Here is a 20,397-nt window from a genome sequence, read left to right as displayed (position 1 = left end):
AGCAGGCTGCGGAACGCGTGCACAATGTTACTCTGCCAATCACTACAGCAGGCTGCGGAACGCGTGCACAATGTTACTCTGCCAATCACTACAGCAGGCTGCGGAACATGTGCACAATGTTACTCTGCCAATCACTACAGCAGGCTGCGGAACGCGTGCACAATGTTACTCTGCCAATCACTACAGCAGGCTGCGGAACATGTGCACAATGTTACTCCGACAATCACTACAGCAGGCTGCGGAACGCTTGCACAATGTTACTCTGCCAATCACTACAGCAGGCTGCGGAACATGTGCACAATGTTACTCTGCCAATCACTACAGCAGGCTGCGGAACGCGTGCACAATGTTACTCTGCCAATCACTACAGCAGGCTGCGGAACGCTTGCACAATGTTACTCTGACAATCACTACAGCAGGCTGCGGAACGCTTGCACAATGTTACTCCGTCAATCACTACAGCAGGCTGCGGAACGCGTGCACAATGTTGCTCTGCCAATCACTACAGCAGGCTGCGGAACATGTGCACAATGTTACTCCGACAATCACTACAGCAGGCTGCGGAACGCGTGCACAATGTTACTCTGCCAATCACTACAGCAGGCTGCGGAACATGTGCACAATGTTACTCCGACAATCACTACAGCAGGCTGCGGAACATGTGCACAATGTTACTCCGACAATCACTACAGCAGGCTGCGGAACATGTGCACAATGTTACTCCGACAATCACTACAGCAGGCTGCGGAACGCGTGCACAATGTTACTCTGCCAATCACTACAGCAGGCTGCGGAACGCGTGCACAATGTTACTCTGCCAATCACTACAGCAGGCTGCGGAACATGTGCACAATGTTACTCTGCCAATCACTACAGCAGGCTGCGGAACATGTGCACAATGTTACTCTGCCAATCACTACAGCAGGCTGCGGAACATGTGCACAATATTACTCTGCCAATCACTACAGCAGGCTGCGGAACGCTTGCACAATGTTACTCCGACAATCACTACAGCAGGCTGCAGAACGCGTGCACAATATTACTCTGCCAATCACTACAGCAGGCTGCGGAACATGTGCACAATGTTACTCCGACAATCACTACAGCAGGCTGCGGAACATGTGCACAATGTTACTCTGCCAACCACTACAGCAGGCTGCGGAACGCGTGCACAATGTTACTCTGCCAATCACAGCAGGCTGCGGAACGCGTGCACCATGTTACTCTGCCAATCACTACAGCAGGCTGCGGAACATGAGCACAATGTTACTCTGCCAATCACTACAGCAGGCTGCGGAACGCGTGCACAATGTTACTCTGCCAATCACTACAGCAGGCTGCGGAACACGTGCACAATGTTACTCCGACAATCACTACAGCAGGCTGCGGAACGCGTGCACAATATTACTCTGCCAATCACTACAGCAGGCTGCGGAACATGTGCACAATGTTACTCCGACAATCACTACAGCAGGCTGCGGAACATGTGCACAATGTTACTCCGACAATCACTACAGCAGGCTGCGGTACGCGTGCACAATGTTACTCTGCCAATCACTACAGCAGGCTGCGGAACGCGTGCACAATGTGCACTTCTGGAAGGTTATCAACAACATATTCCAGTCTTCTAACCATCAACACCCAAGCAATATCACTAAGGGCGATATTACTCTGACAAACCCCACCGACATTGCAAACGCATTCAATGATTACTTTGTGGGGTGCGCCACTAACTTATTAGCGAAACGCAGCCCAAATCCCAAACATGAATCTCATCCTGGGAGTACCCCTACAGTCCCACCCCCTCCCAACACTGCCCACAATTTTCAATTTGGCCCAGTATCTGAAGAGGAGATTACACAAGCGCTCCTCAAACTAAAACTAAGCAGCCAATGCGGACCCGACTTACTACAATCTAGGTTCCTACGACTTGGTGCCCCAGCCATTGCCAAAGAAATAGTTTGACGCGTGACGACACGCGTGGCGCTATCACATAGATGTGCCTTTGAAAAATCTGTTATCATGCGCGGCGGCCGGGTCACGTGAGTGGCTCGCCCAATGAGGGCGAACCAGCTCCGTGATGTCACAGCCACGCCCCCCGACACGCCTCCCCGTCTCCTCTGCATGCAGGACACAGATCTCTCCTGCTGCAGGTGGCGGGGAGAAGCCGAGTGACCACCTGCGCCCTCTCCAGCGTTCCTCTCCATGGCTGCAGCCTAAGGCTGCGTCCATAGATGGACAAGCCGTGCTGAGGCGTGCGGACGATCTGCGCTGAGCCCCTGCTGTGACGGGAGACGTGCTTAATAACACATTTATATTTCGTGGGTCCTGATTGAGCAGAACAGGTTGAGCAAAATAAACTGAGATTTATTCCCTTGATAGGCAAACACACGACAACTGCAGAATAAACTTAATAATTACACTCACGGGTAGAGAAACAGAGGATAATGTCCAGAAAGGTGCCAAAAAAAAACAGAAGATTGTCCTTTAAAACGTAGTCCATTTGCAAATTGCCAAATAAATAGCCAGTCCAATCCTTCTGTGAATGTGCAAAGTCTTTTCTGGTTCTCTGGGATTGGTCTGGATACCCAGGGCTAACGAAATCCTGAAGCAGGGCAAGTTTCCTTGTTGCGATGTTTTTTAACCCCTTGCGTTCTGGAATCGTAGCCGCTGTACTTAGGTCTTATCCACTTGAAGAAATCAGGTAACAGCAACAACAGGGATAACAGCAGGAACAACACAGGAACAACAACAACACAGGAGTAACACAGGAATGAGGGGTACAGGCCTTTTTAAGGACAAGGGCCTGTGAAGTGTTACATTAGGCTCATCCCATTGGCAAGGAATTATCTTCCTCCTATCAGAACCTGCCATGTCACATGGGCAAATCCTACAGCCAGCTCAGGTAACTCTGAGCATGCTCAGTAAGCAGCTTGGTAGCACTGCTAAGTAAAAAGGGGCCACTCATTTCTGGGGACGCAACGTCTGGAGTTTGGTCCCAAGGTGTGAAATAGCCAGGATGAGTAACGGGACCTGCTACTCAGAAACATCCTGATTAAGTGACACTTTATGAATCTGGGGTCTTTTGATATGCAACTTCCAGAGAGACTTACAGCTGTGGGCCTAGCAGGCTAGCTTTGAAGCTTGCATAGGCAAGTAACCCAGCTCATAGGTGTCAACACATTTGGTTCTGGTAAACAAAACAAAGGCAGGCAGAAAAAAAACAGCATCCTGCCGGTACATATTAACTGCACCAGACAGGCACTTCATCAAAAATATATGTTTCCCTTATGACAAAGTTATATTTTTAATATGTGTGTACTTGGGGGGATTACACTGAGGCGGCACCCCAAAAATCAGGGTGCTGGCTTTCTCCATTCCTAAATTAGCAGTCTTAAAAGGGGAATAGCATATAATATTAACCCCTTCATCCCCAATACGAAATAGGGGTAACCAGCCGAGCCCACTGCCTTTATTAATGCGCTGATTACCCCCCATTTTCGCCACACCTCCCCCACTCAAAGCCCAAGGTTTGCCCTGGCCACCTCCTCTGGTGGTTGGGCTGACCTGAGGGTTTTTGAAGTCATTAGGTCTTGGGGATGGTCCTGTCGGGAGAGGCCATCAGCGCTCCCATTCTCACTGCCTTCCTTGTGCTGAATGGTGAAGTCACATTCTTGCAAGGCAAGGCTCCAGCGCAGGAGCTTGGCATTCTCTCCCGACACCCTCTGCAACCAACTTAGGGGGTTATGGTCAGTGATAACAGTGCAGTGTCTGCCATACCGAGAGGGCTGTAGCTTCTTTAGAGCCCATACTATGGCCAGACACTCCTTCTCAATAGTGCCATATGCCCCTTCTCTGGGCAGTCGCTTGCGGCCCAGAAACATCATTGGAGGTTCCCTGACCTCCTCCCCCACCTGGCTGAGCACAGCACCAATGCCAAAGTCTGAGGCATCAGTCTGCTCCAGAAACTTGTTGGGATAATCTGGAGCGGCAAGGATGGGTGCAGTCTTCAAAGCCTGAAATGCTTTTTCCCAGGCTGGAGACCAGACTACCAGCACAGACAGTCGCTTCTGGGTCAAGTCAGTCAGGGGTTTAGCAATGGCACTATACTGGGGAACAAACTTCCTATAGTAGCCTGCAGTGCCTAGGAAAGCCATGCTCTGCTTCTTGGTTTTGGGAGCGGGCCACTGCACTACTGCCTCTACCTTAGCTGGTTCTGGCTTGAGGTGCCCTCCACCCACCCTATGCCCCAGGTATAAGACTTCAGCCATCCCTACTAAGCACTTGGTGGGTTTTAAGGTGAGACCTGCCTCCCTAATCCTGGCTAGCACCGCAGCTACATGCACTAAGTGTGATTCCCAGGAGTTACTGAACACAGCAATATCATCCAGATAACCCCTTGCAAACCCTTGCATGCCGTCTAGCAAACAATTGACCAGGCGTTGGAAGGTAGCCGGTGCATTCTTCATCCCAAATGGCATCACTAAGAACTCATAGAGGCCACTTGGGGTGATGAAAGCCGACTTCTCCCTAGCCTCCTGGGTCAAAGGGATCTGCCAGTACCCTTTACTGTGATCCCTGGTGGTCAGATACCTTGCCCCCGCGAGTTCATCCAGCAACTCATCCATGCGGGGCATGGGGTAGGCATCTGAAACCGTCCCTGCATTGAGCTGCCAGTAGTCCACACAGAACCGGGTGGTCCCATCCTTCTTAGGCACTAGGACTACCGGACAAGCCCAAGGGCTCTGGGATGGTACAATTACCCCTAGGGCCAGCATCTCCTCCATCTCCCTCTCTATACTGCCCTTCACCTCTGCTGACACTCTATAAGCGTGCTTATGCAGAGGTCTCAGATCCCCTGTAAGCACTGGGTGCTCAGTGATGTGTGTCCTCCCTGGCTTGTCCGTGAACAGAGCCCTATACTGCGCTAGCATAGCCCTGGCATCTGCTCTCTGCCTGACACTCAGCTGAGCCCCTATCTCAACCTGCTCTATGGTACCTCCCTGCCTAGCCTCCCCTAGGAGATCTGGCAGAGCTATGTCCTCCTTGAGCATATTGATGTGATAGACTTTGGTCCTCCCTGTCTCCCTAACCCTGGCTAGCACTGCTGCTACCTGTCCTGGATACCAACCACTGATCTGCATGAAGCCAACTATCCTCTCCCTATATGTCCCCACATACCTCTGCACTCTCTCTAGTGCCCTCCTGACCAGGCGGTGGGAGGTAGCCAGAGCATTCCTCATCCCGAATGGCACATTGACAAACTCGCAGAGGCCATTCTGAAGGCTGAAGACTGACTCCCCCTTTGCCTTCCTCTCTACACGGTCTGCCACCTCTGCTGATACTCCATAGATATTCTTATGCAGAGGATGCAGATCACCTGGAAGCACAGGCTGATCTGTACTATGTGCCCTGCCCAGCTTGTCTGAGAACAGGACCCTAGGCTGCTCTACTCTAGCCCTGGCTTCTGCCCCTGCCTGCATACCTCCCAGGGCCCCTAGCTCAACTAGGAACCCCTAGGAAACCCTATCCTACCTAAGAGGCCTGGCACTGCCTGAGCTACTTCCTGAAACATGTTCCCCATTCCTGGTAACAGGTTCAGGAGCATCTGCACATAATCACCCGCTTTACCCTCTGGCTGGCAGGCGTCCCAGGGGTGGCCAAAGTCTGCCACTGCCCCTGCTGCCTCCGGCCAGAAGTAAAGCTGCAACAGCTGGGTTCTCATGTGAGTGACCCCCTGATGCCCCACTAGCGGACTGGGGAAGGCTACCTGCAACACTTGCTGCCTACCCTCCCTGGGTCCCACTAACCGTCTTCTACCTGTCCAGCCCCTGGCTAACCCGGTAGAACCTGGCTCCCTACCCCAGAGGCCGCGGTGCCACAGCCTGTGGTCTGACCCCCCACTTTCCCAGGACTCGGACGCCCGCAGTCCCATACCTTCTAAGCTGGGGTCAGCTTTCACCGCATCCCTATCTGCTGTCCCTAATTCTAACCACCCACCCTTAGTCTCTAAGTCAGGGGTAACAGGAACAGGTAAAGGGAACAGTAAGTCAGTCACTGGTCGCGACTCAGTAGTCTGGCTTACCTGTCTGGTCTCCGCAGAGGCCACTGGAACCGTTGGTCCCAAATGCAGGGGGACAGAGGTTGATTCTGCTGTGATTCCTGATGACAGGCTCTTAGGAATCGCCGCAACAGCAGGCAATTCCGCAGCAACCACACAGATCACAGGCTCCAGGTTATTGCTAAGGCGCACCTCAGCAGTTTCCCTGGACAAAACCCCCACCTCCCTCATGCCATGATTGGCACCCCCATCCAAAATGATCTGGGCACCCTGTAAGGACCGCAGCCCTCCATCAGGCATGGTTCTTTGCAGCCCGGTGCCCGGGAGCAAATCTTCTGGCTGCACCAGAATAACAGCAGCACCCAAATCTGGCAAGCTCCCTGCTTGCCGGTCACCAAAGGTAACCCTCCGTGGGTGCCTGCTCAGGACATCAGCAGGCTGCATCTCGACTGATGCACTTGGACATCCTCTGCTCACTGCTGCTGGCTCTGAGGTGACAAAAGCAGCATCTGCCTGGGACATCCCTCTTGGTTGTGGCTCCATGGCTGTGCTCTGTGTGGGCCAGCCCAAGCTGGGTTACTGGCCCTGCAGCTTGTGAACGTTGCCCCTGATGGGGTCCCCCAGACCGCTCACGGTCCAGGCAATGTGGCCGGATGTGGCCCACCTTGTGGCAATGATAGCACCGTCTCTCAAGCTTGAACTCCCCAGTATAGGACGTGTCGCTGCCCACTGTATGTTTGGGAGTCCGCTGAGGTGCAGACTGGTCCCCCCTAGCCGGAATGGCTGCCTCTCTGGGGACTGCTGCGTTGCTCACCAAGGCTCTGCTGGTTACATCTTCATTTGCTGGCTCTGCGGCTTCCACAGCAGTTACTCTGGGAACGTCCTGTTCCCCGCTGACAAGGTGGGAGTGAGGGGGCCTTCCAAGCGCTGTCGACAGGAGCTCGAGTCGCTGTTCATAGCTAAGCCCTTCTCCCCAGGAAGTGAGGAGTGCAATGAGTCCAGAGGTAGCAAGTCCGGTCGCCGCAGCGACTGATCCATCTGCACCCCCTGGCACAACGCCACTCTCTTCCAGGCGGTCACTGACATCCTTCCCCTCTCCTTGCAGCCCCGGAGCTGGAGAAATCTCCTGCACTCCGGGCTGAGAACTGTCTGCTGGCGGGGCCATCCTGCCCTCATATTCTTCTAAATCCTCCTCCAGCTGACTCTTTGACCGACCGTCTGTTGTGAACCCGTACCCCACACATCTCTCCACTATCTGCGCCCGGTTCCAGGTACAAAACCTTCCTGAGCGTGGACTCATGGTGCCACTGGGGTATAGGTCCAGAGACCAGTGAATTATCTCGTGCTTCTTTGGAAGTGTGTGTAAGTTGCCACTTGTCTGAGGAGCTTGCAATCTGCAAGGTCCTCACTATATCGCAGAACACTGCAATATAGGCTCAATCAGTATCTCACCAGCTGCCACCAGTTTTAAACGCCTGTGACGGGAGACGCGCTTAATAACACATTTATATTTCGTGGGTCCTGATTGAGCAGAACAGGTTGAGCAAAATAAACTGAGATTTATTCCCTTGATAGGCGAACACACGACAACTGCAGAATATACTTAATAATTACACTCACGGGTAGAGAAACAGAGGATAATGTCCAGAAAGGTGCAAAGCACCAGAAGATTGTCCTTTAAAATGTAGTCCTTTTGCAAATTGCCAAATACATAGCCCCAGTCCAATCCTTCTGTGAATGTGCAAAGTCCTTTCTGGTTCTCTGGGATTTGCTGGATCCCCAGGGCTAACGCAATCCTGAAGCAGGGCAAGTTTCCTTGTTGCGATGTTTTTTAACCCCTTGCGTTCTGGAATCGTAGCCGCTGTACTTAGGTCTTATCCACTTGAAGAAATCAGGTAACAGCAACAGCAACAACAGGGATAACAGCAGGAACAACACAGGAACAACAACAACACAGGAGTAACACAGGAATGAGGGGTACAGGCCTTTTTAAGGACAAGGGCCTGTGAAGTGTTACATTAGGCTCATCCCATTGGCAAGGAATTATCTTCCTCCTATCAGAACCTGCCATGTCACATGGGCAAATCCTACAGCCAGCTCAGGTAACTCTGAGCATGCTCAGTAAGCAGCTTGGTAGCACTGCTACGTAAAAAGGGGCCACTCATTTCTGGGGACGCAACGTCTGGAGTTTGGTCCCAAGGTGTGAAATAGCCAGGATGAGTAACAGGATCTGCTACTCAGAAACATCCTGATTAAGTGACACTTTATGAATCTGGGGTCTTTTGATATGCAACTTCCAGAGAGACTTACAGCTGTGGGCCTAGCAGGCTAGCTTTGAAGCTTGCATAGGCAAGTAACCCAGCTCATAGGTGTCAACACATTTGGTTCTGGTAAACAAAACAAAGGCAGGCAGAAAAAAAACAGCATCCTGCCGGTACATATTAACTGCACCAGACAGGCACTTCATCAAAAATATATGTTTCCCTTATGACAAAGTTATATTTTTAATATGTGTGTACTTGGGGGGATTACACTGAGACGGCACCCCAAAAATCAGGGTGCTGGCTTTCTCCGTTCCTAAATTAGCAGTCTTAAAAGGGGAACAGCATATAATATTAACCCCTTCACCCCCAATACGAAATAGGGGTAACCAGCCGAGCCCACTGCCTTTATTAATGCGCTGATTACCCCCCATTTTCGCCACACCTGCATCCTCAATGAGGATGCCTTGAGAGGGGGCTCACGCGAGCGTCCGCAGGCGTGCTCAGGCTTTGGAGTTTTCAGCCGAGCGCCAAGCTGTTTTTCAGCGCGCTGTTGGCTGAAAACATCCAATCAGCCTGAAGCAGCGTCAACGTCACGACGCTGTGACGTCGGCGCCGTGACATTGACGTCAGTGCGTCGCGGGCGATTGGCCCAGCGACGTCACTGCCCCGCCTCCAACCACCTCCCCCCAGCTCCCTTCGCGCACACTGGCTCGCCTGCAAGTCTGTGCAATCGCGCTGACTGAAGCAGGCGAGCCTCAGCGTTAGCGTGCCTCAGCGTTAGCGCGCCTCCGCTCTCCCCACATCTCTATGGCCCGGGCCTAAGACCTGGAAAACTGCCTGAGTTGTTACAATCTTCAAAAGTGGGGACAAAAACATGGTCTCAAACTACAGGCCAATTTCTTTTCTCCCAATCCTATCCAAAGTCATGGAAAAATGTGTTTGTGACGGGAGACGCTGTGTCAAACACATACACAGTGTACACACACACACACAGTCTCACACACACACACACACACACACAGTCTCACAAAAACAGTGTGCCCCCCCCACAGACACACACAAATGCCGTGTCCCCCCCACACTTACACACATTCACGCACACAGTGTCTCCACACCCACACACGCACGCACAAATTTCCTTCACCAATTCCAATCTGGCTTTCGCCCCAAAGTTACTACTCTCCGAAAAGTTTGCAATGAAATCAAGTGTGGAATGGAACTGGGACAACTCACTGGTGCCTGGGTATGCCGAGGTGCCAGCGTGGGAAAGGAGTGCCACTCACCTGTACATGTCACTGAGCGGCAGGGAGACCGGGAGACAGGCCTGGGTATGCCGAGGTGCCAGCGTGGAAAAGGAGTGCCACTCACCTGTACATGTCACTGAGTGGCAGGGAGACCGGGAGACAGGCCTGGGTATACAGAGGTGCCAGCGTGGGAAAGGAGTGCCACTCACCTGTACATGTCACTGAGTGGCAGGGAGACCGGGAGACAGGCCTGGGTATACAGAGGTGCCAGCGTGGGAAAGGAGTGCCACTCACCTGTACATGTCACTGAGTGGCAGGGAGACCGGGAGACAGGCCTGGGTATTCTGAGATGCCAGCGTGGGAAAGGAGTGCCACTCACCTGTACATGTCACTGAGTGGCAGGGAGACCGGGAGACAGGCCTGGGTATACAGAGGTGCCAGCGTGGAAAAGGAGTGCCACTCACCTGTACATGTCACTGAGTGGCAGGGAGACCGGGAGACAGGCCTGGGTATTCTGAGATGCCAGCGTGGGAAAGGAGTGCCACTCACCTGTACATGTCACTGAGTGGCAGGGAGACCGGGAGACAGGCCTGGGTATACAGAGGTGCCAGCGTGGGAAAGGAGTGCCACTCACCTGTACATGTCACTGAGTGGCAGGGAGACCGGGAGACAGGCCTGGGTATGCCGAGGTGCCAGCGTGGAAAAGGAGTGCCACTCACCTGTACATGTCACTGAGTGGCAGGGAGACCGGGAGACAGGCCTGGGTATGCCGAGGTGCCAGCGTGGAAAAGGAGTGCCACTCACCTGTACATGTCACTGAGTGGCAGGGAGACCGGGAGACAGGCCTGGGTATGCCGAGGTGCCAGCGTGGAAAAGGAGTGCCACTCACCTGTACATGTCACTGAGTGGCAGGGAGACCGGGAGACAGGCCTGGGTATACAGAGGTGCCAGCGTGGGAAAGGAGTGCCACTCACCTGTACATGTCACTGAGTGGCAGGGAGACCGGGAGACAGGCCTGGGTATTCTGAGATGCCAGCGTGGGAAAGGAGTGCCACTCACCTGTACATGTCACTGAGTGGCAGGGAGACCGGGAGACAGGCCTGGGTATATAGAGGTGCCAGCGTGGAAAAGGAGTGCCACTCACCTGTACATGTCACTGAGTGGCAGGGAGACCGGGAGACAGGCCTGGGTATGCCGAGGTGCCAGCGTGGAAAAGGAGTGCCACTCACCTGTACATGTCACTGAGTGGCAGGGAGACCGGGAGACAGGCCTGGGTATGCCGAGGTGCCAGCGTGGAAAAGGAGTGCCACTCACCTGTACATGTCACTGAGTGGCAGGGAGACCGGGAGACAGGCCTGGGTATACAGAGGTGCCAGCGTGGGAAAGGAGTGCCACTCACCTGTACATGTCACTGAGTGGCAGGGAGACCGGGAGACAGGCCTGGGTATGCTGAGATGCCAGCGTGGGAAAGGAGTGCCACTCACCTGTACATGTCACTGAGTGGCAGGGAGACCGGGAGACAGGCCTGGTTATGTCGAGGTGCCAGCGTGGAAAAGGAGTGCCACTCACCTGTACATGTCACGGAGTGGCATGGAGACCGGGAGACAGGCCTGGGTATTCTGAGATGCCAGCGTGGGAAAGGAGTGCCACTCACCTGTACATGTCACTGAGTGGCAGGGAGACCGGGAGACAGGCCTGGGTATGCCGAGGTGCCAGCGTGGAAAAGGAGTGCCACTCACCTGTACATGTCACTGAGTGGCAGGGAGACCGGGAGACAGGCCTGGGTATGCCGAGGTGCCAGCGTGGGAAAGGAGTGCCACTCACCTGTAGATGTCACTGAGTGGCAGGGAGACCGGGAGACAGGCCTGGGTATGCCGAGGTGCCAGCGTGGAAAAGGAGTGCCACTCACCTGTACATGTCACTGAGTGGCAGGGAGACCGGGAGACAGGCCTGGGTATGCCGAGGTGCCAGCGTGGAAAAGGAGTGCCACTCACCTGTACATGTCACTGAGTGGCAGGGAGACCGGGAGACAGGCCTGGGTATGCCGAGGTGCCAGCGTGGAAAAGGAGTGCCACTCACCTGTACATGTCACTGAGTGGCAGGGAGACCGGGAGACAGGCCTGGGTATGCCGAGGTGCCAGCGTGGAAAAGGAGTGCCACTCACCTGTACATGTCACTGAGTGGCAGGGAGACCGGGAGACAGGCCTGGGTATGCCGAGGTGCCAGCGTGGAAAAGGAGTGCCACTCACCTGTACATGTCACTGAGTGGCAGGGAGACCGGGAGACAGGCCTGGGTATGCCGAGGTGCCAGCGTGGAAAAGGGGTGCCACTCACCTGTACATGTCACTGAGTGGCAGGGAGACCGGGAGACAGGCCTGGGTATACAGAGGTGCCAGCGTGGGAAAGGAGTGCCACTCACCTGTACATGTCACTGAGTGGCAGGGAGACCGGGAGACAGGCCTGGGTATGCCGAGGTGCCAGCGTGGAAAAGGAGTGCCACTCACCTGTACATGTCACTGAGTGGCAGGGAGACCGGGAGACAGGCCTGGGTATGCCGAGGTGCCAGCGTGGAAAAGGGGTGCCACTCACCTGTACATGTCACTGAGTGGCAGGGAGACCGGGAGACAGGCCTGGGTATGCTGAGATGCCAGCGTGGGAAAGGAGTGCCACTCACCTGTACATGTCACTGAGTGGCAGGGAGAACGGGAGACAGGCCTGGGTATGCCGAGGTGCCAGCGTGGGAAAGGAGTGCCACTCACCTGTACATGTCACTGAGTGGCAGGGAGACCGGGAGACAGGCCTGGGTATGCCGAGGTGCCAGCGTGGAAAAGGGGTGCCACTCACCTGTACATGTCACTGAGTGGCAGGGAGACCGGGAGACAGGCCTGGGTATGCCGAGGTGCCAGCGTGGAAAAGGGGTGCCACTCACCTGTACATGTCACTGAGTGGCAGGGAGACCGGGAGACAGGCCTGGGTATGCTGAGGTGCCAGCGTGGGAAAGGAGTGCCACTCACCTGTACATGTCACTGAGTGGCAGGGAGACCGGGAGACAGGCCTGGGTATGCTGAGATGCCAGCATGGGAAAGGAGTGCCACTCACCTGTACATGTCACTGAGTGGCAGGGAGACCGGGAGACAGGCCTGGGTATGCTGAGATGCCAGCATGGGAAAGGAGTGCCACTCACCTGTACATGTCACTGAGTGGCAGGGAGACCGGGAGACAGGCCTGGGTATACAGAGGTGCCAGCGTGGGAAAGGAGTGCCACTCACCTGTACATGTCACTGAGTGGCAGGGAGACCGGGAGACAGGCCTGGGTATACAGAGGTGCCAGCGTGGGAAAGGAGTGCCACTCACCTGTACATGTCACTGAGTGGCAGGGAGACCGGGAGACAGGCCTGGGTATGCTGAGATGCCAGCGTGGGAAAGGAGTGCCACTCACCTGTAGATGTCACAGTCTGTCAGGCTGATCTCCTCGTCCACGGCATCCCAGAGATGGGGCTGCAGAGTGTTAAACTGCTCCCCGAGAGCAGAGAACAGGCTGCTGTTCACAGCATTCACCACCTGAGGGGGCCAGAGGAAGCGTGTCAGTGAGCTGCTTCCTGCGCATGACGAGTGCCCCTCATCTCCATCCTGAATCTTACTGAGCCTGAGTGTGTGCTCTCCTCACTCTTACGCGCCTGTACTATATGAGATCCGTGGTCTGTAGGATTGCGTGACCGGGGGCGGCGAGGCGAGCCCTCATTGGCTGAACCGCGGCGCGAGACCTAGCCATCGCACGACAAATTATTTTGTGATGCGAAAAATCGGTCACGCCGTCACCCCAGCGCACTCTGTGGCCGCCCTCATTGAGGCGCAGGCTAACAGACTCCGAGAGAGCGCCAGAGAGAACTCGTGGCAATGGGCCGTGTATGCGAGTATGCACTCACCCAGTTAAGGCTGGGCTCCCGGCCGTGTATGTGAGTGTACACTCACTCAGTTAAGGCTGGGCTCCCGGTCGTGTATGCGAGTGTGCACTCACCCAGTTAAGGCTGGGCTCCCGGCCGTGTATGTGAGTGTACACTCACTCAGTTAAGGCTGGGCTCCCGGCCGTGTATGTGAGTGTACACTCACTCAGTTAAGGCTGGGCTCCCGGTCGTGTATGCGAGTGTGCACTCACCCAGTTAAGGCTGGGCTCCCGGCCGTGTATGTGAGTGTGCACTCACCCAGTTAAGGCGGAGCTCCCGGCTGTGTATGTGAGTGTGCACTCATCCAGTTAAGGCTATGTTCCAGGCCGTGTATGCGAGTATGCACTCATCCAGTTAAGGCTGGGCTCCCGGCCGTGTATGTGAGTGTGCACTCACCCAGTTAAGGCTGGGCTCCCAGCCGTGTATGTGAGAATGCACTCACCCAGTTAAGGCGGAGCTCCCGGCCGTGTATGTGAGTATGCACTCACCCAGTTACGGCTGGGCTCCCGGCCGTGTATGTGAGTATGCACTCACCCAGTTAAGCCTGGGCTCCCGGTCGTGTATGTGAGTATGCACTCACCCAGTTAAGGCTGGGCTCCCGGCCGTGTATGTGAGTATGCACTCACCCAGTTAAGGCTGGGCTCCCGGCCGTGTATGTGAGTATGCACTCACTCAGTTGAGGCTGGACTCCCGGCCGTGTATGTGAGTGTGCACTCACCCAGTTAAGGCGGAGCTCCCGGCTGTGTATGTGAGTGTGCACTCATCCAGTTAAGGCTGGGCTCCCGGCCGTGTATGTGAGTATGCACTCACCCAGTTAAGGCTGGGCTCCCGGCCATGTATGTGAGTATGCACTCACCCAGTTAAGCCTGGGCTCCCGGCTCAACTCGTGGCCATGTATGTGAGTGTGCACTCACCCAGTTAAGGCTGGGCTCCCGGCCGTGTATGTGAGAATGCACTCACCCAGTTAAGGCTGGGCTCCCGGCCGTGTATGTGATTATGCACTCACCCATTTAAGGCTGGACTCCCGGCCGTGTATGTGAGTGTGCACTCACCCAGTTAAGGCGGAGCTCCTGGATGTGTATGTGAGTGTGCACTCATCCAGTTAAGGCTGGGCTCCCGGCCGTGTATGTGAGTATGCACTCACCTAGTTAAGGCTGGGCTCCCGGCCGTGTATGTGAGTGTGCACTCACCCAGTTAAGGCTGGGCTCCCGGCCGTGTATGTGAGTATGCACTCACCCAGTTAAGGCTGGGCTCCCGGCCGTGTATGTGAGTATGCACTCACCCAGTTAAGGCTGGACTCCCGGCCGTGTATGTGAGTGTGCACTCACCCAGTTAAGGTGGAGCTCCCGGCTGTGTATGTGAGTATGCACTCACCCAGTTAAGGCGGAGCTACCGGCTGTGTATGTGAGTATGCACTCACCCAGTTAAGGCTTGGCTCCCGGCCGTGTATGTGAGTGTGCACTCACCCAGTTAAGCCTGGGCTCCCGGCTGAACTCGTGGCCGTGTATGTGAGTATGCACTCACCCAGTTAAGGCTGGGCTCCCGGCCGTGTATGTGAGTATGCACTCACCCAGTTGAGGCTGGGCTCCCAGCCGTGTATGTGAGTGTACACTCACCCAGTTGAGGCTGGGCTCCCGGCCGTGTATGTGAATGTGCAGTCACCCAGTTGAGGCTGGGCTCCCGGCTGAACTCGTGGCCGTGTATGTGAGTATGCACTCACCCAGTTAAGGCTGGGCTCCCGGCTGTGTATGTGAGTGTGCACTCACCCAGTTGAGGCTGGGCTCCCGGCTGTGTATGCGAGTGTGCACTCACCCAGTTGAGGCTGGGCTCCCGGCTGTGTATGCGAGTGTGCACTCACCCAGTTGAGGCTGGGCTCCCGGCCGTGTATGTGAGTGTGCACTCACCCAGTTGAGGCTGGGCTCCCGGCCGTGTATGTGAGTGTACACTCACCCAGTTGAGGCTGGGCTCCCGGCTGAACTCGTGGCCGTGTATGTGAGTATGCACTCACCCAGTTAAGGCTGGGCTCTCGGCTGTGTATGTGAGTGTGCACTCACCCAGTTGAGGCTGGGCTCCCGGCCGTGTATGTGAGTGTGCACTCACCCAGTTGAGGCTGGGCTCCCGGCTGAACTCGTGGCCGTGTATGTGAGTATGCACTCACCCAGTTAAGGCTGGGCTCCCGGCTGTGTATGTGAGTGTGCACTCACCCAGTTGAGGCTGGGCTCCCGGCTGTGTATGCGAGTGTGCACTCACCCAGTTGAGGCTGGGCTCCCGGCCGTGTATGTGAGTGTGCACTCACCCAGTTGAGGCTGGGCTCCCGGCTGTGTATGTGAGTGTGCACTCACCCAGTTGAGGCTTGGCTCCCGGCTGAACTCGTGGCTCCGGGCCGTGCTGAAGTCATAGTCTGGTCGGAAGGATTCATTCAGAGTCGCAATCAGATAGAAAAGAGTCTTCCTGCTGCACTTATCACTGAGCGGCCCGTCCTCATCTCCGCCCTGACTCTTACTCAGCCTGAGGGGGGAGAAACAGGAGTGTGAGTGCCAAGAGACCCGTGCGAGTGCCCCTCATCTCCATCCTGAATCTTACTGAGCCTGAGTGTGTGCTCTCCTCACTCTTACTCAGCCTGAGGGGGGAGACCTGCGTGTGAATACCAAGAGACCCGTGCGAGTGCCCCTCATCTCCATCCTGAATCTTACTGAGCCTGAGTGTGTGCTCTCCTCACTCTAACTCAGCCTGAGGGGGGAGAAACAGGAGTGTGAGTGCCAAGAGACCCGTGCGAGTGCCCCTCATCTCCATCCGGAATCTTACTAAGCCTGAGTGTGTGCTCTCCTCACTCTTACTCAGCCTGAGGGGGGAGGCCTGCGTGTGAGTGCCAAGAGACCCGTGCGAGTGCCCCTCATCTCCATCCTGAATCTTACTGAGCCCGAGTGTGTGCTCTCCTCACGCTTACTCAGCCTGAGGGGGGAGACCTGCGTGTGAGTGCCAAGAGACCCGTGTGAGTGCCCCTCATCTCCATCCTGAATCTTACTGAGCCCGAGTGTGTGCTCTCCTCACTCTTACTCAGCCTGAGGGGGGAGACCTGCGTGAGTGCCAAGAGACCCGTGTGAGTGCCCCTCATCTCCATCCTGAATCTTACTGAGCCCGAGTGTGTGCTCTCCTCACTCTTACTCAGCCTGAGGGGGGAGACCTGCGTGTGAGTGCCAAGAGGCCCGTGCGAGTGCCCCTCATCTCCATCCTGAATCTTACTGAGCCCGAGTGTGTGCTCTCCTCACTCTTACTCAGCCTGAGGGGGGAGACCTGCGTGTGAGTGCCAAGAGACCCGTGCGAGTGCCCCTCATCTCCATCCTGAATCTTACGGAGCCTGAGTGTGTGCTCTCCTCACTCTAACTCAGCCTGAGGGGGGAGACCTGCGTGTGAGTGCCGAGTGACCCTCACGCTTGCCCGAGTGCCGCTACTGACGGCCTGAGGGAGAGACCTGAGAGTGAGTGCCCCTCATCTCCATCCTGAATCTTACTGAGCCTGAGTGTGTGCTCTCCTCACTCTTACTCAGCCTGAGGGGGGAGACCTGCGTGTGAGTGCCCAGTGACCCTCACGCTTGCCCGAGTGCCACTACTGACGGCCTGAGGGAGAGACCTGAGTGTGGGTGCCCCATATCTCCATCCTGAATCTTACTAAGCCTGAGTTTGTGCTCTCCTCACTCTTACTCAGCCTGAGGAGATCTGAGTGTGAGTGCCCCATATCTCCATCCTGAATCTTACTAAGCCTGAGTGTGTGCTCTCCTCACTCTTACTCAGCCTGAGGAGATCTGAGTGTGAGTGCCCCATATCTCCATCCTGAATCTTACTAAGCCTGAGTGTGTGCTCTCCTCACTCTTACTCAGCCTGAGAGGGAGATCTGAGTGTGAGTGCCCCATATCTCCATCCTGAATCTTACTGAGCCTGAGTGTGTGCTCTCCTCACTCTTACTCAGCCTGAGAGGGAGATCTGAGTGTGAGTGCCCCATATCTCCATCCTGAATCTTACTGAGCCTGAGTGTGTGCTCTCCTCACTCTTCCTCAGCCTGAGGGGGGAGACCTGAGAGTGAGTGCCCCTCATCTCCATCCTGAATCTTACTAAGCCTGAGTGTGTGCTCTCCTCACTCTTACTCAGCCTGAGGGGGAGATCTGAGTGTGAGTGCCCCATATCTCCATCCTGAATCTTACTAAGCCTGAGTGTGTGCTCTCCTCACTCTTCCTCAGCCTGAGGGGGAGATCTGAGTGTGAGTGCCCCTCCTCACCCCTATTGTGTGTATGTGGGGGGGGGGGGGTGTAATTACCTGCTGGGGCTGACCCCGCCGGTCTGCGGGGGTGACAGGGCCTCTAGGACATGCGGCTGTCCCTCCTGGCAGAACTGTTTGAACATGTGCTTGTCATCGCCGGCCATCTTACACGAGAAACTCTCCATCCTAGGAGAGACAAAGCAGCGACAACGTGACCGAGGAGACGCAAGTCTCTGCAAACAGGGCGAGGGGTCGGCAGTAAAAGCCAGCGCGCTCTTATAACGCGTCCAGGGTTACTATAAGACATTGTATAGGGAAAGAACACAGAGCCTAATCCTGCGGAGGAAGGGAGAAGAGACCGCCAGTGAGGTAATTACGGGGTTACCCACCCAGGAGGCACAACCGAGGCTCCCCAGGGCCACTACCCCATCCCCCAACCCTCCACGCCAAATATAGCCAATAGTGCTTTGGCCCATTTGTGATGCTTAAAAGAAAAATCACAATAAACCAAACATTAAAATATATAAAATAAATAATAAAACACAAACACTAGCCAACACATCTTCTGATTGCCACTGTGATTATCTATACCAGGCCTGCACAACTACAGTCCTCAAGGGCCGCAAACAGGCCAGGCTTTTAGGATTTCCCTACTAAAGCATAGCTGGTTGAATTAGAGGCTCAGTCATACTGAGGCACTAATTGAGCCAGCTGTACTTAAGTAGGGAAATCCTGAAAACCTGGCCTGTTTGCGGCCCTCGAGGACTGGAGTTGTGCAGGCCTGGTCTATACCCTCAACGGGGGGCACGGATAGCTACATTAACAACCAATGGGCACCCTAGGGAAAAAATCACAATGAAACAATAAAATGTAATCCAAGTGTTTCTTACCCATGCCGGGATGAAGGCTCACCCTCCTCATCCAACTGCGGCACCAACCACTCTTGACCCACGAAGCAATGATCTTCAGCTTAAGGTGCAGAAGTCTACGATCCTCGGCTGCGTGGAGGCGTCCCCGGTGAGAAGACCTTTCCTTTTATCTTCTTCCTCCTCTTGAACAGGTCCAGGAGGAGATATTGCCACGCAGTCTTCTGACGGTCAAATGAGACGTGACAGTCCTTATTCAAGGCCTGGGACGTCACACGGTACATCCACCAATCCGATTGGTGGATGTACCGTGTGATGCTTTCCCTTTTTGGAGTGATGTGACGTCACCATAAAGGGAGAGAAGCCATCCAATCAGGTACCTTATGCCTCTCTGCCTTTAAGGTGACGTCACATCAAAAACAAAGAGAAGGCATCACATGGTACATCCAGCAATCCGATTGGTGGATGTACCATGTTACAAGTTCAGTAGAAAAGTCATTCTCTGCCAAACCTGATGCCCGGACACATGGTACATCACCAACCTGATTGGTGGATATACCATGGGTCTGTCAAATGTGATGTCACAGGCCTTATATAAGGCCTGTCACGTCTCCACATCTCCTCCTAGACCTGTTCAAGAGGAGAAAGAAGACGAGAAGATCTACTCACTGGCGACTCCTCGTCAAGCAAATGAGGATGGTGGACTTCTGCGCATCATACTGCACTTCAAGCGGAGGAACATTGCTTCGTGGGTGAAGAGTGGTTGGTGCCGCAGTTGGATGGGGAGGATGAGCCACCATTCCGGCATGGGTAAGAAACACTGATTGTATTTTATTTCTGTAAGGGTTCCAGTCCAGGGTTTTGTTGGAACTTGCCCTTACTTTGCTGTTGTGGCCACCTTTGTTCCTGGCCAATCTCTTCCTGGACTTGGTAACTGGCTGCACCTGTTGCAGGGTTTACATAGCAGTCAGTGACTCCTAGCCCCTGCCTTAGCATGGTATGCGGTTACGTGTTCCTGGATCCCTTTATCCAAAGGGATACCTGGTTAAGGGATGCAGTGATTGATTATCTTACGTCAAACAACAGCAGTACCGCTTTCCATACAGAGGAAAGAATTTGCTATTTGATGAGGGTATGGAGCGTTGGGAGGAATATCTTTATGCACAAGATAGTGTACCGCCTTCCTCAGTCCTATTTTGTGAAAGAAATTGACCACAATGGGAGGGAAGTGCGAAAACCTGATCCCAGGCATTACTATTAAGTGACGGATTCTCCCTGAGGGGAGCATCCTGGGGTTCTTCTGTAAGCACCGTCCTAAGGGGAACGGGTATAGTCTGAGAATAGAAATGACAAATGTTGATAATAATGTATGTCATTTTTGTACATTGTGCAGGTTGTCTCATGCAGTGGGGACCATTGGATTCCACTAGAGGGAGAGTGTAGCCCTGGCTGGTTTTGGGCTATAGGTGTACCCTCCTCATGGCAGTAATCCCTATTAAGGGTAGGTTTGCCAGAAGTAATCATGGGTTTTCCCCACACCTTGCAGTACAGTGAGTAAGAGAAGGCAGTGCAATGAGGACTGCTGTCCAATCAGGGACAGGGGGCTGGTTCTTACTGGAACAGACTTATGGAGCTGCACTTCCACTATTTAGCCAGTTGTGCCTCTACCGTGATAGAGGTGTAGTCTACCCGACCTAGTGTAGCAGGGCTCTGCTTACTGGGGGCCTTCCCTGCAGGGACAGGTGGAAGACTATTCCCCTTACC

At 54.5% G+C, this 20,397-nt stretch overlaps 1 protein-coding gene across 1 annotated transcript in view; it reads right to left on the bottom strand.

Moving 5' to 3' along the window:
- The window catches only part of MAF1 (MAF1 negative regulator of RNA polymerase III), a gene marked incomplete at its 3' end in the record, with an annotated part of 86,698 nt that overhangs the window by 11,204 nt on the left and 55,097 nt on the right, over positions 1-20,397 (bottom strand). Inside the window, exons 4-6 of the mRNA XM_075583107.1 lie at positions 17,825-17,953; positions 15,856-16,021; positions 13,009-13,130 (exon numbers count right to left, since the gene is read on the bottom strand). Of these exons, the coding sequence (XP_075439222.1) occupies positions 13,009-13,130; positions 15,856-16,021; positions 17,825-17,953 (417 nt within the window). The remainder of the gene's footprint in view (positions 1-13,008; positions 13,131-15,855; positions 16,022-17,824; positions 17,954-20,397) is intronic.

Source organism: Ascaphus truei, unplaced genomic scaffold (genome assembly GCF_040206685.1).
Source record: "Ascaphus truei isolate aAscTru1 unplaced genomic scaffold, aAscTru1.hap1 HAP1_SCAFFOLD_286, whole genome shotgun sequence".
Lineage (NCBI taxonomy): Eukaryota > Metazoa > Chordata > Amphibia > Anura > Ascaphidae > Ascaphus > Ascaphus truei.
The sequence above is the reverse complement of the archived record's forward strand: the minus strand, read 5'-3'. Positions and strand labels throughout refer to the sequence as shown.